This window comes from Semicossyphus pulcher, unplaced genomic scaffold, assembly GCF_022749685.1.
Source record: "Semicossyphus pulcher isolate SPU_LCO1_2020_fin unplaced genomic scaffold, fSemPul1.0.p SCAF_12, whole genome shotgun sequence".
In the NCBI taxonomy this organism is placed as follows: Eukaryota; Metazoa; Chordata; class Actinopteri; order Labriformes; family Labridae; genus Semicossyphus; species Semicossyphus pulcher.
The window spans coordinates 3,307,348-3,334,389 of NW_027211626.1; the positions used below are offsets into that span (position 1 = coordinate 3,307,348).

At 40.7% G+C, this 27,042-nt stretch overlaps 1 protein-coding gene across 2 annotated transcripts in view; it reads right to left on the reverse strand.

Moving 5' to 3' along the window:
- Nucleotides 1–6,302, reverse strand: part of golga4 (golgin A4) — a 28,427-nt gene extending 22,125 nt beyond the window's left edge. For both annotated transcript variants that reach the window (XM_069658071.1, XM_069658069.1), the window contains exons 1-3: nucleotides 6,116–6,302; nucleotides 4,682–4,759; nucleotides 68–136 (exon numbers count right to left, since the gene is read on the reverse strand). In XM_069658071.1, coding sequence (XP_069514172.1) covers nucleotides 68–136; nucleotides 4,682–4,759; nucleotides 6,116–6,193 — 225 coding nt within the window. In that variant the 5' untranslated portion in view covers nucleotides 6,194–6,302. The remainder of the gene's footprint in view (nucleotides 1–67; nucleotides 137–4,681; nucleotides 4,760–6,115) is intronic.
- Between the last annotated feature and the right edge of the window lie 20,740 nt (nucleotides 6,303–27,042).

A 27,042-nucleotide genomic window follows, 5' to 3' on the forward strand; every position in this document is an offset into this window, starting at 1 on the left:
CAAAGAGCGATTAAAAGCATTATAACATTACTTGTAGATCAAAGAGGAGGTTGGGTATTAAACGTACGTGAGGAGAAGCACTTCCGTCCCCGTTGATGCTACCTCTGGGAGATCTCGACGGTCCTTTAGAGGCACTCTGCAGATATAAAGACATTATGAGAGAGAGAAAAACCGTGCCAGTGGACTTGTCCTGGGCCAGTTAGTCATCCACACCCAGCGTGGCTCTCCCTGATTACTCTGGAGGGAGCAATATTAGTATTGCTGGGAGCAATGCAGGGGCAATGGGTACCCTCATGCAACTTGGAAAAAACAGAGGGGTTAAATACATACAATAAAAGAAGGCATCTCTACAGTACATCAAACGAAAAGGGTTAAAACTAGACTCTACAGAGCAGCCATGAGGTCAGAACAAACAGACAGTTAAAGTCGAGTAGGAGAGCTGGTTTTGGAATTAAAGATGCTTTGCAGAGCCGTGTGCAGCTGTATTAAAAGAGCACATGAGAGTCATAACTGAATTTAGTAAACACTGAGCAGCTTAGTTGGTTTAGTTGACTTGTTATACGAAGGATCAGAGTAAGCAAACATTCTCCTCCCTCGTCCAACTCCGGGCTACTCCTTCCTCTGGCTTCCTGCACGATACATTTCTGTCCTGTTTCAGGGGTTAATGTTTTCACGTAGGTTGCTTCCAAGATCCGTTTTAGCGGGTGGTGCAGCTCGGAAAGGGGATTTTCTGAACTCTTATTAGTGCAAGGGATGGTGAGGTTTGACCAAACCAAAGTATTAAATGTTTTTCCATCTTCTGTGTACAATAAGTGTGTAAATGCATCTGTAAGTGACATTATGCAGAGGGGTAAAAACTCTTAAAACAATCGCTTACTTTATTCTCACAGGTTTATAAACAGGACTAAAGTCCCAAATGTTCAGGTCAATACTCACTGACTCGTGTGTCATCCCATACAGATGCCTGACACCTTTACCTACAGTAAACAAAGACTTGAATGCTTCTACTGTGTGTTTTAGTATTGCATGGCCAAACACTTCACTTCCTTAATTTCACAAACAAGAAATGACAAGGAAATCAATCAAAAAATAAATCCTGAGATTTCAACAACAACTTCCTCAATCGAGTGCCAACACAAACATTACTCAAAGAGTCAGAAGGATCCCTTCAGCGTAGACGTTTGTGCCCTTCAAAATAAAATGTGCAAAATAAACAAAATTAATGAGATAATTTGATGGACTTGCTGTAATTTGATCGAGCAAATAACATCTTGTGAGGACATGATGATAACATTATAATAAGATGTAGATGGAACAGGACAATGACATTATGACTGGTTCAGGATATTTGTGGTTCATCACAAACGATGACAATGACACGAGTTGGACCTGCGGCTCTGCATTCTGTTACTGATGAAGTATCAGCAGACGGAAATGTTCAAGCCTGTTGACTAAAGTGAAATTATATATTTTATATAGCTTAAATTAGGGGTGAGAATCGAAGTGCAACTCACGATACACTATGCAATACATGGCCCGCCTGAACGATAATATCACGATACAGCGATTCTATGATAATTGATATATTGCAAGACAATCATGTAATGATACATCACGATATCGATTAACTGATCATCTGACTGCCTGTCTTCTGTAATGTAATGTTGTCTTAATCCTTTGTGCTGGTTGTTTGCTTGTGTGATGTCCTTCGCAATGTGATCTTATGTGTCATGTTTCAACTGCTCGTGCTGATTGTCCGCCTACTACTGCCTTGTATTTATTGTTGCTTGTATGTCCTACTTTGCATGCTGCTGCCTGACTCTCCCAAGCTTTTGTAGCCTGCTTAGCTGTTCACAGTTTGCCGTTTCCTGTTCTGTTTTTTATATGTTGTGTTTTGCATTTGTTGTTATATTGGTCAACTTTACATCAGGTGGCAGATTTACAGTGATGTTGATTAATGTGCTTTGTCCCTGAGAATAAACAAATAAAGAACTGAAAGAACTAATTGTTTGCACTGGTCAGACTAGACGACGATACATTGCTACATCGATATTTTGTCCCACCCCTGATTTAAACTGAATTATACTGTCTAGGTGAAATTAAGCAAAAGATTTTAAGACTTTAATAGTAGTTTACCCAGTTAACATTTTTTACGACTGACATGTCAAGTTATATTTGCAGATACTGTATGAGGACTCACAGTACTGCAGAGTTTTGAGTAGATGTTCATTACAGGAACTGTTAACAGCCAGATTCTTTTTTTAAAGTCTTAAGCAGTCAAACATCTATTACATCAAACAAACATTTTAAATTACACATTACATCCAGGATATCTTAAATGTTTGAACAGACAAACATAATGTTAGCAAAGTGAAGTTATATGATGCTAAAAACCTCAAATGTTATTGTCCTCTTCTTTTCTTACTGCCTCCACATGTGAACACACATCGTCTAAAGTCTGAGCTCCACGATGGCATCTACAAAGACGTTGGCTCTGTTTGTTTACCTGGAAGAGTTACAAGCAATTCAAGATATTTGAACTGCTTCAAAAAGCGTTTCCGTAGAAAAATGTCAACTCTCCAAATAAACAGACGTGTGGGGAGAAGGGACAAAGGCCATCAGACAACAAAACAGGGTGTTGAGGGTCTATAAAGCAAGCAACTAAGGATACCTTAAGACAACAGGGGAGTATTTAACTCTATAAGAGATAATAATAACTAAAGGGTAGGGCAATAAACCAACAAACGGCAGAAAGCACACAAGCTTCTATCCCACAGTGTAAACCATCACTCCCATTGGATGCAGGGTTAGCCTAGGTATGAGATGCCTTCTTGATGCTAAATCCAAAGGAAACAGGAGACAGAGAGCAGGGAACAAGCTGTCCCTACGCGGGCCACAGTCCTCTACCGATTCCCCAAAGGCGCGGAGACGGGAGGGGAGAGGAGGAGGAGGGCAAGAGGAGGAGTAGGAGGAGAGAGATGAGGAGGAGGAGACAGGAAGTGAGGACAAACTCACCACACTGGCTACCTGGGCCGTTTTGGGTCGTTTTGAATGGTCCAGAGCAAAGATAGTATACTCAGAGAGAAAAGCGGGCTCTGCTATCATCCCGGCCAGCATCTGACTCCGTCAGTGCAGAGTCGGGACGACAGGTGGGGAAAGGAGAGGAACACAGAGAGCAATGAGAAAAACAACACCATGAGTGTGAAATAGCGCCGGGGGGAGTGTCCAGGCGAGGCTGGCCGAGAGAGATGGATGGACAGAAAGAGAGAGAGAGAGCAGAGAGCGTCTACATGGGAGAAGGAGAAAAATAAGAAAAATGGGAAAGTGAAACACTCAATAAACATTAATGTTATGATTTACAGTTTGACATCCCTGTGTGTAGTCTTAAGTTTGGATGTAGATACAATCAGCCTCCAATTATCATGTTGAATTTCCCCCCTGGGGATCAATAAAGTATTATCCTATCTTAAACTCTTTCAGGGATGTCAAAGTGTGCAAGATTTGTGAGGTGAAAAAAGATGCTGTGATGTAAAGAAGTTTCTAAGGTTTAGGGAGAAATTAGAGTATAGAGACCTGATCAAAGGGGGCTCTGTCACTACTCCAGTTTGGGGTCTGCAGTTGTCATGAATAAATAATTCAGCATTTTTTTTTTCATCTAAAGATCAAACAGCAAAGAGTGTAAACATCCACATCCAAGCTCTAAAAAAGCTGTATTAACCGTATGTTGCATCATCATAAGGCTTGCAGTCAAAGTCAGTACCTCACAACCTTGGTTTAATAAATCAAAGGAGGCTGGTACAAACTTGCACATGAACACGGAGGGCAAAATGTTGCAACAAATCACCAGAGGACAAAAAAAAAAAACACAAGAGGATACATCAATTATTTATACACATGCTGAAATACGGTCTGCTCACCACCATAAAATGCCTATGCCGATGTCTCTCAATGAGAATCTCTTTTGGGTGAGCATTCGCAGTATGATAAAGAATATAATGTTGTGTCATTAAATCAGTTATTATATTTCACCTATGATACAAAACAAAAGTAATTACCCAAACGCTCCTAATGTTGAACATCAAATAGCCCCGATTCTGATTTTGACTTCATTGTCCCATCTGATAATACATGCATTTAAATGAAAGGGAGACTTAATTAACCATACCTGCAGATAATAAAGGGACAGCGCTGATTGCTCTACAACATCAGATGTTATGAGCTAAATGTGGTTTTTCTATGTCTTTAGTTTTCATGAAATAACAACGACAATGTGGCGGAGAAGCTCAAGTAGTTATTAAATGCAAAATATTAATGTGTGCTTTTATTCTATATACAAACTCGGATCAGTCTGGAACACAAAATTGAGGGAACTCTTAAATATTGAGGGTATTTCATCTTCATCCAAGAGTAGCCACTAAGCTGTGAATGTAAGAAAAACAATAAACTGAAGCACTACTTGGTCACCGCTTTACTTTCCCTTGGCACAGCATTCAAAAGGGCATTCGCTTGTTATTAAGGGAGCATTAAGCGTAACATAACACATGACAGAATCTGAAGACTGACATTACTCTGTGGGAAAAATTAGACCATAAGCTGGGAGGAGAACACGACATCTCAGCAGGCAGCAGTTCGAGCTCAAAGATGTTAAAATATGTCTATCACAAGCTGACACTGGGCTCACCTCTCTGTCACTGGGTAAGGGCGATCCATCCTGATTGATGGGAGGGGTCTGGCTGCTGCGCCGGTCTCCGCTGCCCATCTGTACAAATAAATAAATAATTGTTCATCAGTATGTGTAACAAAAGCACACACATTTTTACCAAATAACACACAATCTTTTCTTTGCAGATTTCTTATTTTGATGCAGATTAGAACATGTTGGATCCATGCCATACCACATATGCAAGGCACCTTAACTTCAGTATCGGCCAATACAGAGAATCCCGTTAATACAAGTGCAAAAAAACCCAAAACAATTACTGATGCTAGCTTTAATCATTATTAAACTCTCCTCTACCTGTTGTTTGTTGTTGAAACCACTTGACTACTGAGGGTGTAAATGACACATTGATTCTGGTATAGGTATCAGAATGGAGCTCTACATTGTACCCTTTTATTTGTCAATCTAATCCTGTCAACCTAATCAGCTTTATCTGCTGGTTTTGAAATAAGATACTAAATTTTATTAACTGCAAAAACAAACAGACCCCAGGTGATTTCAAGTTTGCTCCACACCTAAACTATTATTAAAACAGACCAAAGAAATATCATGCAATATCAAAAAGAGCTTTTTGCATCTAAAGCAACTTGAACATAATCACAAAATGTTGCTCATAAATGACGATCAGCCGCATTCTCCAGCTAATAAGAAACAACACTGAGCTCTAGAGTGGCAAAATCACGTGTTTTCAATTGTCAGCAGAGCAGAACAGTTAAAACATTTTGACAACACTGACAAACTGCAGTGGGAGGTAAGGAAAGATTGAACCTTAGTAGCCGGCTCATCGTGGATTCATTAAACATACAGTAAGCTACAGTTAAGCCCAATATTAAGCAGCAGCCGTGTTTGCATTGACTATTTACTTTGAATCAAATGTGGAAACCTGTTTGCTAGTTCTGAGTGACCTTTGATATGCATTGTGGGATCTGCATGTGTCAAATTAAGCTGCCAGCTGACATCCATTCGCAGCGAGCAACATTATAACAGACACGCCCATATGATCTAAGTGTCTATTATAAGATTTCCGACAACTGCTTTGGCTGCAACGAAGATCAAAGTTGGCTGGCATTTGTTGTTTTTGTTTTACCTGGGACAACGAGATTTACCAGTTACAAGGGTACTAGCAGCAGTTGATGACAGCTAAGTTAAAGAGCTAAATGAGTTAGCATGTTGCTGACGTTTAGAAGACAGCAAAAGGGCTAACTACCAAATCAAGTTAACAGAAGTTGACAGCTTTGAACATATGTGTGAATTAGACATCACAAAACATTAATTTTCGAAGAATGACCTGTAACTTTTGCGAAACGACAGCTAGCTGCCTTGGCTAGCACCTCAGCAGGGTAAACAGACGCAGCTTAGCTACTTTAGTTAGCTCCCAGCAATACAACAACCAACCTGGGCCTGCTGTGGTGACTGCGCATTCCTCTGCGGGGACTGCTCCTCGTTTATCCTCTGCTTTAGTTTTTTAAACATCTTGTCGCGCCGATGGAGCAAACAGCTGACGAGCAGGTGACTACTGTCCGGCGGAGATGTATTTTGTTTGCGTTTAGCCTGACATCCAAACCTCAGTGCTAGACTTCCTTGTTCGCTTCAGATTTCCAGCAGGTGACCGCACTCTCTGCGCATGTGCGGCCAACGTGGAGGAAAACTGAAACGTCAGAGTTAAAGGGACAGTCCAGTCAGGGCTAAATTAGCTACAGCGCCACCCGAGGAGGAAGAAGAGCACTCCTGTGGTTTACATAGCTCCAATAACAGGTTGTGCCGGTATAACCACATATTTAATCTAATCAATGTAGCTCCTTTTTAGTTAGAATTTTCACGATACATAAGGCAAAGTAGTTTCTCAACACGCTTGATGACTTAGTTAAGCATGAAAGACAATTTTGTATCGTATAAGCCTGCCTCTTTTGTATCTAAAAAGAGTAGCAGGGTTTAGAGTTATACTTTGCTGCTTGCAACCAAAAGTTGTTGTTTGTTTATTAAAAAACGCAAAGAAATGTACAAACAAGTTAATTAGGGAAGAGCAGCACAAATATATACAGTGTGTTAATTAACACATATAATAAAACAAAAGAAAATCATCAGGGGTAAACAGACTGAGAGCACAAAAGGGTAAGGTATGAGACAAGGACTTCGATATACGTAGAGGAAAAGAGATTTTTAGCCTTTCTATTCATTTTTTCCAAGTATTTCATCGACTAGTAGTAGTTGGCAAACAACACAACAACAACACTGAAAAAGAGGGGTTATAATTTTTCCACTTACAATTGTAAATATGATATATTCCAAAAATAATTAGAACAATATCAGAAATGTTTGTATCCAAATTATCCATAAAATATAAAATATCATTGCATGTAATCCAGGGTATGTTTTCAATTTTTAAAGGCAACCAGCTGGACATTAGACCAAAACTATTTCATGTGTGAACACATTTTACCATATCATTGTCTTGTAAAAGTTATTTTGTACTTTGTGGTAAATTCTTCAAAGGATAACAGGTGTCTCTAGGATGAGCACTCCTGTGGTTATCATAACTCTCTGGTTGTGCCAGTATAACCATATATCTAATTTGATGAATGTAGTAATTTCTCAAAATTCTTGATGACGACAGGCATGAAAGGTAATTTTGCCCAGCAGTAATGTAAAAGTATGCCTTTTTAAAAGGATCCTTTGTGCATAAGAGTAGCAGGCTCTTAAGCCTCCCAGAAAAAGGCTGGCAGTCCCTTGACGCTGCCACTGTTAAAGTTTTACTTCGCTGCTTGCATCCAAATGTTTGCACATATTTAAAAACTGCAGAGGCATATAACAGCAGTGCTTGGACAGAAGAGGGCACTGTTTAAACACTATGATTTTGCTTTAGGCCAGCTCAAAGCAAAACTACCAAGAAGTTTAAAATTACATTGTGCCATAAGGTTTAATGAATGGTACTATTTTCATTAAACACTTCGTTGTTATTTTTTGGTACAATTTTCAAAAGAAAATATCACACAGAAAACTGCAGTGCTACAACTAATTTCTGCTGCTCTTTAAGTCTTAGTGTTACTGAGCTGTATGGAGAAAGTGTTAACTTTTGTTCAGAGGACTCATGCTTTCAATAACAATAACCATCCTGGTCCTGAAACTTTATCCCATAATAACTATACACAGATTCTGGTTGGATAATTTCAAACGCTCCAGCTTCCCCAAAATGCACATAAACCCTCTCTGATTTCAGGACATGAAACCTACACTGTAAATTTAAAGTTGCAGACAATTTCATCTAGTTGGAGCGTGTGAGAAATATGTGTCCTGACATATTTTATCTGGTTTGTTTACTGCTACTGAAGATGAGATAAACAACCCATCATGCAGAGCCAATATTTATCATCTTAGTGAAACATGTAACATCAATTTTACACCAGCGACAGCTATTTACAAATATATGCAATTCATTTAGTTTCACGAGAGAAACAAGGTCTTGATTATTTTTCATCTGATGATCTGGATCCATGCATTCAGATGTTTTAATATAAATCTTATACTGCATATGTAAAAATAGAAAATCTGTCTGCTCTTCTTCTGAGTCATGATGTCCTTATGATGAAAACCGTAACAGACAGAGGAGTCGATAGAAAAGATGACACTGTGAGTCATGGTTTCAATATGTCGTTTTTTCCTTCCTCTGGGATCCGGCCATGTGCAAATCAACATTTCATATTCAGACTTTGCTGTCTGGTGGAGAAAGAACAGAAGACATGCAATTTCGGGTCCCAAAATCATTTAAACGAAGACTCAAAAATGAAGATGTGATTTGCATTTTTTCACCATTTTGGCTGTAATGTTCATGACTCAGCAGGGCTTTTGATATACGATGAGTGCCTGGAACATTGAGCATGAACGATGGGAGGTTAACGGCAGAGCCATGGAGCTCCCCTATACGGTACCCCGAGGCGTACAGGAGAGAGCGTATAGAAACAGAGGGACTGGCTGCTGCTTGCATGTTTTGGATGTCAGCGTATAGCTTCATAGTGCAGTACATGTAGTTCCAAGTTTAAACAGAAAGTCCACATAATTCACTTCGATTGTTTCAGTAGTAATACTATTATATTGTTTATTTTGACAGTTATAGAATAAAGAGATCAATAGAATTTTACACGACCCCATTTTCTTCTCCCATGAGAGGTGTTTAACAGAGCAGAGAGGCTGTGAGAAGCCAATATGTGCTTAAATTTAGAGCTATACGGGCCGAAACTCTGACTCATGCATTATCTCCTGGAATATCAGCTCAATGCGTCTCCCTGGAGGGAGCCCCCTGAGAGAACAGGCCAAACTGATTAAATATTAATACACTGCAATCCTGACTTTGCGTTCCTTGTCACAGCTATTCCTCACCTTTCTCCTCTCAAAAAACTCTCCATGATGCAGGTTGGACCTTTGCTGCACCTCTTTTTTCTGCCCTAAGCCTCTTTTGAATTAGCCTCTCATTATCTGCTTCCTTGTTTACTGTCTCCGCATCATTACTCCTTCTTTAAAGCTGTTTAAAGTAGAAGATAAGGCTTTGGTTAACCACTGAATCTCTCTCTAAGTGGTTAAGCAGGTAATACAGGAGGTAAAAAAACTCTCATTAGTCACACAAGTATCTGATGTGATTTCCAAATCTGAGCCTAAATATAGCAGCTGTAAGTCAAACATGCTAAAGAGCTACCCTGCAGTGTTACATTTTACTCTATACTGGATTGTTTGTGGGTTGAAAATGTGTCAGTCCTGTGCTCAGGTTGATGCAACAACTATTTTGGACACTGATTGATGATTAAGGCTCTGGTGCAGTGACCAGCTCTTGCCCCTTTCCCATCTCCCACCGTGTCATCATCTGGTTGTTTTGCGCCCAGCCTCCTGTCACAGTGAGGCCGTGCCAGCTTGAAGAGCCTGTTTCAAAACGTCACTGGCATGGGGATAAGCATTGCCCGGCTAAGAGCACAGCCATCAACCCTTGTGTCCTGTCCAAAACAGCAGTACATGATGAATTTGCAAAGCTGTTCGTGTAGCCAAAAAGCATTGAGCAGATAGCTGATGGAGGTGGTAATGCAGTCTCGAAGCTGTGGTGAGGACAAACCCCACATTTAGCTTGTGAACTGCTGCTTGATTGTAGTTTAATGTGTTGTAAAATTGTCTTCATTGTCCCTGGAGGAAACATGTTTGCATGGCTTGCAACCCTTTGCATCTTCAAATCAATAAAAATAAAAATCTTACATCACGCTCGAGCGGTCTTTAATCTGCGAGCAAAGATTGGAACCAGGTGGTGTCATTCGCTCGGATGAATCTGCTGTAAAACAATCATCTCTATGGTATTAATTGAATGATGCTGCATCTTGTTGCTTCAGTCTAATGTGGGCTGGATCCAGCAGATGGAGCTACCCATGCATTACAACACATGCGCCTTACTCAGCACAGGGTACAGCTTTGTGTGGAGAAAGAGAGTGAGGGACGAGGCAGATCTGCCTCTCCAGTTGGAGTGGCCTTGCCTTGTACGGCCCATGATAATTGATTTTATACATGAGGAAGCACAATCAGACTCACACATATACTGTATTCTGTATGCAAATAAAAAGGAACTCTATATTCCAAGCATTCATCCCTGAAATACACAAGCCAACTGTATTTCAGATGCCCTGCATGTAGCTAGATCTGCACCTCGTGCACATTGTTTTGTGCATTAATGCTAACCTGAGGCTGATGTTGTATCTGATGCAACAGATGTTCCACATTGTTCACAACTCACCTTGCAACCTCTTACAGCTTCATGCACTGATCACAAGACTGTTGTCTCAGCAGATACTCTTACCTGTCATCCCTAAAAGCACAGGTGTAACTATAATAATGGTTCTGTTCCGTTTAGGTGAGCCAGTAAGCCATGACAGTGGCCTTCATCTATTCAAGCGTTCCTGTAAATCATGACAGGGTAGATGATAAATGCACTAATGCTGCTTGATTGCTTTGCAGATCACGGTGCGCTGAGAACAACTGCTGGCTTGTTCACAGCCTGTTTAATTGTCTGACAGCTTGTATTTTGCCCTTCGGACCTCTGCGGATGTCAATGTATTCCCAGATCCCAGCGATTACATCGGAGAATACAATATCACAGTGTGTGGAGGGCGAACTGTCCAAACTGAAGTGGCTCAGTAAAATGAGGCAGTTGGTCAGAAAAGATAGAAACGGTCCAAACAGGCATTAGCAGGAAGTCAGGGTGACTAAATAAAGCTTTAAGAGAACTACTACACAGGTAGACAGTGTACTGGGGAGGTGATTAGAGAATCAGGAAAAGGCAAGCAGGTGGGGGTTTGGAAAATGTGGAAACCAAGCTGCAACCGCAAAAATGAAGTTAATGTGCAAGTGCCAAAAACTGCAGTTTTTCAAGTGGCCTCAAGGGGATGACACCAGAAGTGAGTCAATCACCATTAGGCCCCATGTTAAAATGTTAAACTTTAAAGGAGAACTAAACAGCCAAATTACAGCCATGTGGAAACATTGTTTGTGTTTAAAGCTAATTTCTTTACTCATGACAACTATACAGGATGTCAAAGTTATGAATTAATACGGCTGTTGAGCTTTAAAGTTATAATAAGTAGGATTTTTCCTTGCATTTTTTCAACAACACATTCAAACTGGGCCCCTCCTTCTGGGCTCTTCGTCACCAGAAGCTCCCTCTCACTCTCTCGCGTGAGAACACGCCCACCCCGCCGAGCTAACACAGACAGCATCATGGTTACCTTTGCGCTAGCATGCTAACTGCCGTTTAGCTTGTCCTACTCGGTTTGAGGCACCTACCTGTCCAACAGAAAGAAGGCTAACTCAGAATCGCTCTTTTTTCACCATGTTCGCCAGTCAGAATGGGGCCTAGTTGCTAATTTGAACCACTCCCACACTCACCTATACGCTGTGATTGGCTCAGGGAACCACAACAGCGCTGTTCCTTTTCCGTTTCCGTACATGTATAGAGGCCCATAAGTGATGATTTATATTATATTATATTTGTGAAAGTCTTTATTTTAATTAACTAGGAAAATCCTGCTTATTATACCTTTAAGTGACTAGCTGTCTGCTAGCAACACCTGAGCTAATTGACACTGAACTTAACCTCTCAGTCATGTTTGCACCTTTGGGAAAATATCTGCTGCTAATATGGGGAATTGTTTGCTGTGTTTATTGTACCAACACACCATCCAAGAAGTCATTGCTCCAGCTTTTGTAGAGAGTGGAATTCTAATATTATTTTATCCACATGTTCACATTTATTAGCAGGCATTGCTGCCACGTTCGGAGTGCCTGGCTTATTAACTGAGCTCATATAACTGGGCATATGTAACATTGGTAATATTCAGCTTCTCTTCAGCTCTCTTGTACAAATTGAGTCTCTTCTGGCTTCAGTTCACTAAGGGGTGCATCTGCCCGAGCATTAAGGGTCCCTAATGACCAGAAGTTGGAGGACAGTTGCTAATACAAAACTACCTACCTCTAGATTTATATCTTTTTGTATTTCACACCACTCGAGTCAAGTAGTTGACTCCAGGATTTTAATGTTTTTGTGTGTCACTGTTCAGCAAATGTTCATAGTCCTTCTTTAATGACAGCGGACACTGAACGGTGATGATTGGCTGGCATGAAACAAGTATTTCCCTTTCTTTTAACCATACTTTAGGGGTGCTTAATCCTGATATGGAGTGACCAATGGAGTGCTGAATTCAGTGACACATGTTAGATTGTGTTGTTAAAGTCTGAGAACTAATGTAAAAGTCATCAATTCAGGATGCAAACACCTTATATGTGGAAAAAATACAACTAATTCAGACAAATGCCATCTTTTAGTTTGACAGGTTTCGGTATATTAGTGACTTTTTTCACGACTACGACTCTGAACGGATCCAAAATGAGAGCTGTGTTCATGTAAAAGTTCAAAGTGACTTTATCAACATAAATCAGAATATAATTTTCTGCCATGCAGGTTAATAATTCTTGGGAAATTAAGTTTGGGGTCCTTGATTTAAGTGGAAAACATGCCAACCAAAGACCTCCAAACCTCCTTGAAGGTATGTTGTGTTTCCACCCCGTAACTTTCCACAGAAGAACTTCAATGTCAAAGAAGTTAGCAGCACCAAAAACAGGCAATCTAAACAATTCCCTAAAGTCTCTTATGAAGACGAATAGATGCAAACATAAATTGCATTCTCCACAAGAAATCAAAGTCATTACGAGACACTCCCCACACAGAATTACACTTTCCCCCCAGAGGACATCATCATCATTTCTTTGTTCATTTTCCTCCTTCTCTTTCATCCATCAGTGAATCATAACTTTCTTTATAATTGATATTGGAAGAAGGAATAAAACGAGTCTTGTTCCTTAACCCGGCTGCTGCAATTTGTTATGCTCCCGTTCTTCTGTGACACATTTAGATATACCAAAAAGCTCAAATGAACATTGGAGTTAGGAGGATATGATGGTGTGTGCGTGTCGAGGTAACCTGGGGATTGGTTTTGTTTGTGTTTTTCTGATGAGAATGGAGGTGCTCGTTACAAAGACCCCCTGCTGTTTGAATATTTGGCATCTTGAGGGGAGGAGGGACCACCTGGATGAATATTTTATGCAAAGGTAGAGTCTTTCCAGAAGGCTGCACTGGTTTGAGTATTATTATCTCTCAAGCAGGTGGATTTCCTTCTTTTCTCTGCGGTCAGAGCTGCTGACATCTCCAGATGGCACGGACACCCTGGTGCATAACAACGTTTTTATCCTCGTCTTATTTCATCTTCAGACCTTGGTAGCTCTTTGGCTTGAGGGGCCAGAATACTGAAAAGTTAATTACAAAACAATATTATGATGCATTTGCTCTTTAAGTCACTCATGTCTAAATTTGAATATTGTTTTTTTTTTTGTTTTTGCTAGCGTTGCGAGTCTTTTTATACATCCATAGAGGAAACAGGGTAACACTGAGCAGTCAAAGAAAAGATCCATGATGTGACTGACAGGTGAGCGAGGTCAAAAGGTCACACTTTTCATGTTTTATCTCTTGTTTAGTTTTGTATGTCAGTGTTCAGTTTTCATTTCCTGTTTTAACTTTGAGGATCTTCCAATTTCTTAAATGCACCTGGAGGAGAGAATGATCGAGGAGAGAGGAGGCTTCAGGAGGAGCGTTTAAGACGTGAGGTGATTGGTGTGTTTGTGTTTTAAAGAAGCGGTTCTTTAAACATTCCTGCAGATCTGTCTGACAGCTGAGCAGCACGTCATCAGTTGTCTAACGGTGATGCCATTGGCCCAAGGATTTCTCGTTTGGCTAATTGGTGTCCTCATGCCTCCATTTAATTCCTCGCTGGGAGGAGCTAAGAGGCGAGGATAGTCGCGAGTGAGTCTTCCCTTGTTGTACTTCCTGCCTTTGTTTTTCCCCTTCCTGTGTGATTACGAGCCCCGCCCTTTCTGTTTTCACCTGGTCCTTGATTGCCTCACCTGTGCCTGATTATCCTCACCTTCTCAGTGTGTTTAGCTTGTTTCGTTTGCCAGTTTGTGTTTCGTCACACCTTCGACCCTCACTCTATTTTGTGAATGTATTCCTCCGCAGTTTTTTCAGTGTTTTTCTGGACCTTGTTTTTGGACGTTTATTTTTACCTGCTCCCCTTTGACTCTGAACAGTCAGCTTGTTTGTTTTGGTCCCTTTGTTTATTTAAATCCTCTTACAGTTTGCATCGGGTCCTCTCCCTTGTCTTGTTCGTGCCTTAAAAACTTTGAGAATTTAACCTTATTGTGAATAAACTAATATGCAACAGACTGAAATTATTACTGATGCCTCTGTATGACCTACAAAAGCAAACAAGACAGTCAATGAGAAGACTGAATAATTCTTTAAGTTATTTTTAATGCCTGTTACTGCTGCAAATGGGTCAGGTCGGTGTTGTACGAGGCGATCAACTGCAAGCTGCCAAAACAGCCTTTTTTTTGCTAATTTTCAGCCGCAAAGATTCACAGTGAGTGAAACGTTTGGCTGTTTAAAGAAAGCAGGAGGAGATTTTACAGCAGAAAGCACACCTTACACATGTTCAGGACGGGTTCAGCAAAGAGATAAGATGTACCACTCTGTCCCCGGTCGTCACAATCGACACAAAGCAGCAGTTCTTCACAACCTTAATGAAAAAAGAAATCTTTACTAATTTAAACTTTTAAGTGACTTCATTCAGTTTTCATGTTCCTCAGGGGCGCCGTGCGGACGTGGACTCTTGACCTGGGTATTTTTAAAAGCCCGGCTACAGCACAGATTGTTTTACAACTTTATTATGCAGACTTAATAGGAGGCTGCTGCGTATGAGTATCAGACAGGAGGAAGCAGTGTAGCATAATAACCGGTGAGCTGAAACTTGTCACTTATCTCCATGAACCAAATCAAGCGAGTTCCAATTAGCCTCTACACTGATGCGAATACGCGTCTAATTAGATACTTTCATGTTTTCAGAATACTACAAGGAAGCTGGCACCGCGGATAGATGCTCATCTGCTGCTGACAATGATCAGACACCACACCATACAATGTCTCCAGTTAGTCCTCACCGAGGACACCGTTGTCAGTGCAACCTTGAATGGGGTTAGATAAAGCAGATATGAGCTGCAGGTCTCACAATGCACAGGCCAGGGATGTTTCGTTTTGGGTAATAGCAACAGAGGTTATCTATCCGTCCCCTCATCACCATGCCAGTGGTAGTAAAATGCAGCTTTGTGACAGAGGATAAAAGCCTCCCTGCTGCTGAGTGTGATTCCTCCCCCTTGGAGCTGCTGGAGGTGGGGCCGAGACAGGGAAGCCATTAGAGAAGAAAGAAGTGGTAATCTGATCATGTCCTGTAGGAGCAGATGCAGCATCAGTCAGCTGTGCCGTAATCTCAACCTCCTGCCCCGCAGCAAACATACATTTCACGTTTGTTCTGTGTGTTTACATCAGACGACATCTGTCCGTGTCCTGGTGTCTGTATCATCATGATAACCTCTGCACTCACCTGGGCTGGCTTTATGAGCAGGCTCGTAAAGTAAATTGCCTGCTTGATGAGTGCCAGAAAAAGACAGTCACTAATAATGACTGAAAAGGGCTGTAGTCCATTCATGTTTATGTTATGATAATCGATTCTAATAGTGCATTAAAGCCTCACGGTATTTAAAGGTGTAGATTTGACACTGGAATAAATGCACAAAAAAAGATCCCATGCAACATGTTTGTGTTCATCAAAGAATCAGACGATATCTGCAAGATTATTTGAAAGATACGAGAATGCACCCTGAAAAACTCCCCTTGGATACCCACCTGTGAAATTAGCATGTAATATCCTTAGAATTTAATCCAATAACAATCTTTTTCTGCATCTGTGGACTTCTGAGTTATTTTGTTAGAGAGGAAAGACGTTGTTTCTCCTGGTTCTTATTAACGCAGTAAAAAAAAAGCCCTTTGTGTTAATTCTATATCTGTCTTTGTAAGCATGGCTTTTCTCTGCCTCCAGTTCATTCATGCCACCGTTATGTGCGTCATGTACCCTCCACCTCCCCGTCACTGTCCCAGTCTTCATCACCAACACCTCCACCACCAGTGTCTTGACTCCATGAGGGGATATATCTTGCATCATTTCATTTATTCTGTGTTGATTCAGTCTTGTTGAACTAAGTATTTCGTTTGTGTTTCATTAATCATTTCCTGTTTTACTTCATCACCTTGTCTCCTGTGATCTTCCACTTCCTGCCTTTGTGTGTTTCCCGCTTGATTGATTATGTGCACTGCCCTTATTGTTGTCATCTGCCCCTTGATTGTCTCACCTGTGTCTAATTAGCCTCACCTCCCAAGCGTGTTCCCCTGTCTCAGTGTCAGTTCGTCGTTTGTCTAACCTTTCTCCTTGTTATTAATTCCTTTCGGGATTTCTTGTGTTTTTGCCAAGTTTTGATCTTACCTCGTTTTGTGATTTCTTACTTATTTTTTATCTTATTTGTTTTTGCCTGTTTTTTATGTTTAAATCAGAGTCTGCACCTGGGTCCTCTCCCTTTTTGTTAAAACATTTAAACCTGACACAGACACCCTTTGATCGCCACGTCTCCCCGTATAGAGTCCAAGCACCAAAGACTTCTGCAGGATTCATCACCACATCATCTCAGGGATTTAACAAAAAGGGAGAGGACCCGGGTGCGGACTTTATTAAATAAAACAAACGTCAAAATCCAAAATAGCAGAGCAAGTGAAATACAAACAAAAAGGCAAACTCCAAAACGCTTACTCAGAAATCGTCCATGAAAAGGTCCAACTAAAGTACGACAAGACAAGACACGACATGACATACATAAGGCAAGAACTACAAAGTAAAACAGGAAACACTGAACACCAAACTCTACAAAGTAAAACAGGAAATGATGTAAATGAAATGCATTAAAAGCCAGACTAAATCCGGACAGGAACACAATATACTGAATGCAAAACAAAATTAATATATATGTCTGCTTACTTTATTTACTTCTCTCCTTTTGGAAATGGATTCACAGATTGTGACAGACATTAACGTTGTAGGAAATATCAATATACACAAAAGAATATGAAAAACAAAGGCATTGATTAGACGCCCACCTCCCCCCACAGGGGACTTGAACACAAAGCGAATTGTGTTAAAGGTCACTTTTGTACACATTTTATTATACATCACAGATATCTTTTATTGTCACATTTGTACGTTTGAAGAGCTCTGGTTTGTTTTAATGTGCCTACATGTTTGTATGTACAGTGTTAGATGTGATGTGAAGGTAATTTCCTGTTCTGATCTGCAGAGGAATTAAAAGAAAGACCCACAGAAGAAGAAATTGCAGAGGAGTGGCCGAGTGTAAACCCTGGAGCAAGAAGTTACAAACTATTACCAGATAGATTTTGTGTAATGTAACAAGAAAGCATGAAAGAGATAGAGAGAGAAAGATACGTATGATGCCGTTACACATCTGTTATGAGGTTTAGAGGAAGTTTTAAAGGTCTGTGTTATCCTAAAGGAGCACTGACTGTAAAAAGCTGGATCACTGTGATGCACTGTGTGTGGGGGTTAGTGGGTCCTCCATCGGACGTCTCCAGATGGTACAAAATGCTGCTGCGCGTCTTTTAGCTGGCACACGTAAACATGAGCACATTCCCTGATTCCAGCCTCACTCCACTGGTTGCCCGTACATTTGAGGGTCCAGTTCTTTTATTTGCTTTTGAGTCCGTCAGTGGTCTTGCCCCGCCCTACCTCTCTGAGCTGCTACACCCCGACACACCCACAAGTGCTCTCAGGTCAGCCGATCAGCTGCTTCTGTCTTCTCCTTGGCCTTTGACACCTTGTAAGACTTTGATTGTATTTGTATTTTATGTCTTTTATTTTATTTTAACTTTTAATTATTTTTATCTATTTCTATTTATTTATTTTTATCTTATGCCTCGTGTGAGCTGTGTATTTTATGTCTTTTATTCTTCTGTGCAGCACCTTGTGGTTGTTTTAAAGTGCTTTACAAATTTACCTTCCCCTGCATTCTTGCATTTCCAAAAGATTAGGCTAAAAACTAATTTTTTTAGTTTCGCAACAAATCAGTGAACATTTTTCCCTTTGCATTAATATCTGATGTCTTCTCAGATCGGGGCCTGCAGAGTCAGTATTGCAAATCAGAGATAATTATAATCGCGTTTCTTTGTATCTCTCCCCGTATGCAACCCAGCGATGCAATCTGCCAGATGAAAGCAATCTTCATGATATATAAATGTGGGATTATGAGGGAAATATTACAGAAATCATATGCAGACAATATCAGATCTCCTTGTACCCTCTGTGTAAATATAAGGCACATGTGACAGTTCCATGCTTACACTGGATCAGTCTGGATACAGGTCCCATTTTCAGTGTGAAAGGGTGAAACTTACAGTAATCTTCACCTTTCATCATGTGAATTAGAGGGTCCAAGATCTAAAACCAGCGGCCCTGTCGCTCTGGAATGACCTGTCAGAGGAGATCAGGCGAACCCCATCTTTGTTCTCTTGCTCCTTTTCTTTCTTCAGTTCACTTACGAAGCAATTCTGTCCTGTGTGTGTCTAATGAGCGCCATTGTTTTAAGAGAAGAGAGAGAGAAAGGAAGCCCCTCATGTACGCATGACTGGTCAGCGACTGTCAGCAAGCTTGATGGAGAGCGAGATGTTTCCCGGTGGAGGTTGGATGCCATCGATTTGCAGCCCATTCTTTGGCCAGAGCCTGCAGCAGCTTGGGCATCGTGGGAGAGAGGAAGAGGAGAGCCATCTGCAGAACGATGGATGCAGCAGAGAAGGCCTCAAGATGGCTGTGGCTCAAAAGAGGAGGGAGCCATGGAGTCAGAGTAGCTAGCCATCTGGACACAATAGGATCACCTGGAGGAGGGTTGTATGATGTTGAAACACCTGATGATTCTAGGAGCATCACTGAAGATGAGTCAGAAGCATGTAGATGTATGTTAACACCAGGGATTCACATGTTGTAAACAGACGCATAAGAACTGTGTGTGTTCAGACTTGGTTCATGCAGCTACAATATATCATAGCAACATAGTCCTTTGTTTATTTCCTGTCTCACTCGTATAAAACTGTGGAGGAAGTATTTATTTTGAGAAGTTTTCTCACATCAATGAGCCATGACCTATAAAAGACTGTAAACATCAACACACGGCCTCATAAAATCATCCCGCTGTCGGGGAAACAATATTTCAAACACCTCTTTTACAAGCAGCGTCGTGGAGCTCTCCCAATCTGCTGACTAAGATGTTTGCTCAGAAGGCAGCAAACCTTATCAAATCTCTGTTAATGTACCGCAGCGGGATTTTTTCCTCCTCTCAGCCTGCGAATCACAACAACAAGACATGCTGTGTAAGTCCCTGAACGCCTCGCGACACCTGCTGAACATCCAGTTTGTGATTACTGAGCTTCTGCGTCGCCGTCTATGAGTCATTTTGTGAAATGCCAAAATATAATTAAAACACAAATTAAAGACAAAAGGGAGTAAATCAGAAACACTGAATAAATTACTAATTTTTATTTACTCATCCTGGCAGCTTTAATTTGGCCTATTAGCAGCAACATTGTTTTCTGCAGGGATTAAGGAAAGTGTCTTTAGTTTTCCAGAGCAGTGACTGCAACTAAGACATTTAGATTGCATGTTTACTCCTACAGCAGGAGGAGGAAACCCTTGCCTTACATCTTTAATTATGATGAATATGCACTAATTATCAATGTGCAGAATAATAGGCTAACATATCTGCCTGGCTTTGCATACAACGATGGTGCATGTAAACATCAGCGTTGTGAATCACTAAACATTAAGTTTGAGTCGTCTGAGTCTCAATCAGCGTTGAAAATATACAGGCAGCTCAAGGCTCGGGCTGGGTGAGCCGAACCGGTAAAAGGTGAGTGCGGTAAGGAGTAGCCAAACACACTCACACAAAAGTTAATGCAAGGCAGCAGTACCATGAAGGAGCAGGCAGGAGACGTGCTCAGAAGAGCAGCTTGGTCAAGAACCAGGTTAGCGCTCAATAGAAGCCGACGAACCAGTGAGGAGCAGGTGGAAGGTAAGAAAGGGCCAGGCGGAGATTTGAGGAGCCAGCAGGTAAGAGTTCACAGAGCACACACACAGAGCGACGAGCGTGGCAGCACGGTCAGAGTCTCTGAGCCGGAGTAATCCACAGGTAGGCAGACAGGATAACTCGCTCTGTAGTGCCGTCTCAGAAAACACCAGACAGCCAAGGGGAGAGGTCGACAGAAACCAGGAACGCTGAGGGAGAACTCTTGGTCAGAGACGGGCAACAGGGAATCAGTCCAGGAATAAGAGTGTTGCATGAAAGGGAAGAACAATCTGGCAATACTTGATTACCGATGAGGAGCAGCTATGTGACCAGGTGAACTGCTGAGGTGGGCATGGCAGGCAGACAGAGGGGCACATAGGTGAGTGGAAAATTAGTATGGCTGTGTTACTATATACTACATTCTACATACTACATTCTATATACAACATACTACATACTATATACTATATACAACATACTACATACTACATACTTTATGCTATATACTACATACTATTTACTACATACTACACACTATATACTATATACTACATTCTATATACAACATGCTACATACTATATACTACATTCTACGTACTACATTCTATATACTATATACTATATACTATACTACATACTACATACTTTATACTATATACTACATACTACATGCTGTACTACATACTATATACTACATACTACACACTGCCATCAGTGTATGAATGTGTGTATGAATGTGAGAGGTAGTGTCAAAGCGCTTTGAGTGGTCTGAAGACAACAAAAGTGCTATGTAAGTATAAGTGCAGTCCTTTTACCATTTACCATTCACTTAACTCCTACAGCTAAAAATAGACGATTACAGTTGACAATCAACAATCTTGGTCGCCTATAAACACTTGCAGACCGCACTAACGCTGGATATAAACAGCAGATCATTGCTGAATTAATTAGACAAGTAATATCCGAGCTTAAACGCACACAGTTTACAGACTGGATTGAAACTAATTTCTTCTAGTTTTAAGATGCTTACTATTATGTACACAAGACTTTATATTAGTTAGTTAGAAGGGTTCCCAGAGGCTTAATGCACTCACCTCACTTAAAATTATACTTAGCTTTCCTCACAGATTCCCGGTACTTCCTGATCAATGATGTATTGATATCTTTACCCCAAAGATCACTGCGCTTTATACTGTCTTGTCTTTGACTGATAATCAATTCTAGCATCTTTTAACAACTCTGATATTCTCTTATCTGGAATGGCAGGGAAGTAAGAAAATCATTACACCCTTGGCAGTAAATCTGTAGATATCCACATGAGGCTTTTGCTATGTGAACCACCCACCAGCAGCATGTTTGTGTGCTTTCATATGCACTTATGTGTCACAGTGTATCCCGAGTGTATTGTGCTGCCATGCTATCGTCTCTGCACATCGTAATTAGAAAAGTTGTGAGAGAGTAGTTGAACTGAACGATAGAGGCTGAGGAGAGAGAGTAAAGATCCTATAGGCAACTGTCACTGTGATGAATGAAGCACTCTGAGAGTCAGATTTCCTTCAGTGTACAGTTCAAAGTCTCAGTGGGCCGAGAACGACTCCGCTTAAAAGGAACTCCACCGTTGCAAAACATGAACCGGAATCTGCATCGACATCTTTAATAAGTTTTTTCTGTCAAAGTGGCATTTGTGGGTCTATAAAAAGTAAAAGGAGTGTGACTTTTATGAGATGTGATTTATCCCAGTGCTCGGGGTTTACAGCAGAACTACTCGACCGTGACTTTTGCTGCTTCAGGGGATTTGCAGGAGGCAGTGATGCAGCCAGTGGGATGTAAAACTGTCCCATCAGCCTTTTCCAAGCAATTAGCAGATCCTCACTGCGCTCTGTCCTGCTGCTGGTGTTTGAAAGTTTGGCTTCTGTTTCTCGAGCTCTTTAAGGAATACAGACAACCTGAACGAATATGGAAGTCCATTTCTGCCAGTAAATGAAACAAGATGAGGTCAAAACCTGGTATGTGGCTGACCGCATCAGGTCAATGTGCACTTTTGTGGGCAACACTGGAAGTGTAGCGTGTGCGTGACGACTGCGGGACGTGTTCATTTACATTTGAAATGCATGAAAACAGATGAGTCTTCACAACGGTGGCGTGACATGCGCGTATCTCGCGCAACTCATGTGCCGAAAACAGGAGGCTTGTATTGTGATTAGTCCTATTGATCTCTGACAGCAATATTAACATCTCTTCCTGAAGTAAAAGTCACAGGCATGAAGAGGAAAGTAGGTCAACTTTTCCGGTAAAAGCCCAATCTGGAATTCTGACTCCCCTTGTTTACACACAAGTGTTTCCCGGGCCGTTGTTGTTGTTTTTTTTTACTTTATTTGGCTCTAAAAGTACCATCACTCACTCACTCACTCAGTCAGTCAGTCAGTCAGTTACTCAGTCAGTCACATATAGACCCATATGTAGGGCTGACCCCGGCGGTCAGCCAAAAACAAGTAGAAACATGATCAGGAAAATATGCCAAAGGTTAGTCATAAAAATTAGATATATTAGATAAATATTAGATAATAATAATAATGATAATAATAATAGAAGAAGAAGAAGAAGGAATTTGACTCCGGTTTAACTTTGCTCTCAGTGTACACTTTAACATTAAATATTAAAAATGATCTAATATTTATGACATTTTGACTCATAATTTGATCTTTATGTCTCAGTTTTATGACTTTTATCTCATAATTTTCACTCTTTATCTCATGATAAGACTTTCTATCTCATATTTATGTATTTATCAGATTATTTTGACCTTTTATCTCATAATATAAACTTTCTAACTAATAATTATGACTTCACTTTTTAAACTAATTTGTCAAAGTTAGCTTTTTATCTTAAGATTTTTTTAATTGTATAATTATGATTTAACTGAGTTTTCAATTTGTATCTCCTCGTTTGAACTTTTAATCTCATGACTTTAAATGTCCTATTGATGACTTTTTACCTCATATTCATGCTTGTCTGTAAAACTACTTTTTATCTCATAATTATGACTTTTCAATCTCAGAATTTAGATTTTTTATCTTATAATCATTTCAACTTTTTTCTTGTAATTTTGACTTTAAATCATAATTTTGACTTAAGTTTAAATTTTTCATCTCATAATAAGAAACTTTGTTTTTATCATTTTAACTTTTTATCTCACAGTATGACTCACTGTAGCGTGAGGCAGATTTGTGCTTCCATATAAACATGACTCTTCATACTGAACATAATAAGTCAACAGTATTGCAGAAGTGGTCTGCAGCTCACAGTGGATACTTACATGAGCGTGTTTTAAGGAGATAAGCTTCCAATGCAGGCTTATCCAGCGTCAGGCTCTCCTCTCCTGTATTAGCATTCCATGCTGAAGCGAGTTTGATAATAAAAGATTATGACATGTAAGAGCTGGCAATACGTCAGCTGAAATACTCCTGGGACGCTTAAAACGTCTGCACTCTTCCGTCTTGTTCCATTTAGCTTGTTGGAAAGTTATGATATGTTAGTTTGTAAATCCACAGCGCTCGCTGCCCTTGAGAGCTGCAAGCTGTTGAAAAGGTGAGTGGATTTGAAAGGTGTAATAATGCTGGAACGCTGCAGCAAACCCTCGAGCTCTGGCTGTGGACCACTTCCAGACTGTGACTGGGCTGTTGTCATGAGTGTCTCACTGAGAGAGAAACGCTCTACACAAGAGGGTCCTCTCGAAGGGGGACAATTTAGAGGACGGACAAAGAGTACAACCTGCAGAATGACTAACGTGACTGTGTAACATGAAGGCTTCAACAACACAAATATCCATGAAAGGGCCAGGAGACAGAGGAGGACAGAAAGGAGGTAAAGATTAGAAAGTATTCTGAGATGAAGCTGCACATTTATCTGATCTAAAAATGTGATATTTTTGAGAAACATAAAGTGGTTGTGTGGTTAAAGTTTACTTTATTGCCTTCATTAACTTAATATTTGCTTAATTGTGCCTCTTGATAGGTTACATTTGATAAGTAGTTTTTATCTAAGGCTTAACTGAGTCTCGTTTAACTCCAGGTGAGGCGAGATTGATTCCACCTGGGTAAAAGTGACACTAATTACAGAGAAACTCCCTGATCGGCCAAGTACAGCAGGTAACAGAATATAAAGGAAATTGGAAAGACAGTATTTGGTTGGTCTGTGTGTTGCTCTAGAGCAGGGGTCTCCAACCTGCTCCTGGAGAGCTGCCTTCCTGCATGTTTTAGGTTTCTCCATACGCACCTGATTTGAATAATCTGCTCCTTATCAACCAACTGAAGCGTCTCAGGGGATTTATTACGAGCAAAATGTTCGAATCAGGTGTGTATGGAGGAAACATGCAGGAGGGTAGAAGATGTCAGGTTACTTACTGTTTAAAGTCCAGGTAAATCCAACAATCCAAAAGGTTTAACTTAAATCCAACAAAAGGGCTAAAACACAAAGAAAAATCCACACAGGAAAACTCGGGTGACATGACGAAAGGTTTGTAAAACGTTTCACGAGGGATTGATGAAAATTGATGCAAGATTTCACAGGGGAAGACAAAGACTAAATACACTGGGGAGGTGAGGGTAATCAGGTACAGGTAAGACAATGAAGGGCACAGAGCACATAATAGCTGTGTCCCAATTCCGGGGCTGCAGCCTTCGAAGGACGTATTTGAAGGCAGATTGCGTCACAGCGGCATGTCGAAGGCTGTACCATCTCAAAGGCTCCTTCAGATGCGTCCAACAAATGCGTCCTGCTTTTACCAGGCCATGAAGGATCCATCTGGTGCATTCGTGGCCCAACATTCAAACAAGAGGGCAGACTCTCAATTGGCTGTTTTAACTAGCGATAGGTCTTCTCCTATCTAACAGATAGGACTCTCTCAGTCACAGCAAACAATTACTCCTCCTCAAAAGCATCTCTGACATGTGGAGTTCCCCAAGGTTCTGTATTGGGTCCAATTCTGTTCACTTTTACTCCTCAGAATGTCTCCAAGCTCTCAGTTCTACTTAACTGCCTCAGTGCAATTACCGACTGGATGAAAGACAACTACAAAACTCAAGTCCTGATATCTGCCTCTGATGGCTTTGTGCCCACAGTGATGCAGAATCTTGTTTTTCGGTCAAACCAACTCTCCGTAATCTTGGTGTTTCTTTTGGTCAGTCTCTGTTACTGGACCATCACGTTAGCTCTCCGGTTCACATTTGCTTTGATCAGCTGAGAAATAAACTCCAAACTAAGGTCCATTGTATCCACGGCTCAGATGGAGATGAGAATTCATGCATTCGTTTCCTCCCGCTTCGACTATTGTAATGCATTTTTCACCTGTCTAAACAAAACATCTCTGAACCGGTTACAACGAGTCCAAAATGCTGCAGCCAGACTGCTAACTACATCTTCAAAAAGGTCCCGTATAACACCATCTTCTTTACACTGGCTTCCCATAAAATTCTGAATATATTTTAAGATTCTTGTCATCACTTTTAAAGCCTTGCCTGGACAAGCATCTGCCTAAATCTCAGATCTCTTACAGCCTCACAACCCCAGCAGGTGTCTGAGGTCCTCTGACCTGGTGTTGCTTGTTATCCATCGCTCCAGGCTCCAAACCAAAGGTGAACCAACACTTTGGAACTCTTTAACAATAAGCCTTTTATCTCTGGGTACCGTTGTCACCTTCAAAAATCACCTTCAATCCCACTTGTTTAGCTTTTATTTAATCTGTTGTGTTTATTGTTGTTTCTGCTGCTTTTTACCCTGATCTTACTTGTTTCTTGTTTTTACCCCCTAACTTGTTTTTACTTTGTATTTGGTTGTTTTATCCCTGTTCCCGTTTTAAATTTGCTTTTGTGTTTTTATCTTGTATCTTGTCGGTGTTCTCTCTGTAAAATCTTCTTCTCTAGAAAGATGCTATATAAATAAACTTATTATTATGATTATTCTTATTATTAAAACAAAGAAAGGGGTCTCTAAAATAATAGGTTCAGTTAGTTATGTTAGCCCACTAGCCACCTGTTGCTAGGCGACAGGAGCCACGCCTAGTTCGGCCTTAGCGATCTATGCAGGCTACGAATGATTCATCCTTCGCAGACTGCGTCCTTCGAAGGAGGCAGTCCCTGAACTGAGACCCAGCTTCTCAAACAAGCGGGAAAACACACAAAGGCAGGAAGCAGAACATCACGGGAGACAAGTTGAAAAAGTAAAACAGCGAAATACAAATGAAATACATAAGTAAACAACAACTCATGACAGAAGAGCCAGTTTTTCTCTGTTGTTCTGTATTTTTTGTTCTCTGCAGACGACCTTGCATAATATACCTGAAGATTATTTTTTGTGTGTGTATTTTTCTCTGTTTGTTGGACGGTCTGAATAAATTATTTTCCACCCTGCGTGTTCTTCCTTTCCTCTCACACTGCATGACATCCTCAGCTACAACATGAGACATTCGTTAAAAATCTCTTCCTGTTTTTGGTATTCTTTAATAAGATTCCTGCTGGGATGATAACGCTCAGATGATGCTTTCACCGAAGTTATCACAACCAAAACACATTTACACTTTCAAAAAGACTCGCTGGAGGAAGAAACCTGGCTGGAAAATCATTTATTGTTGGACAGCGTTCACCTCAATCCACAGCCGAGGAGCGGCGCGGCAGCACAGAGGATATACAGCATTTCTTTAACACAATGAAATGCAGGTTCCACAACTGAATGAACCGCCTCAAACT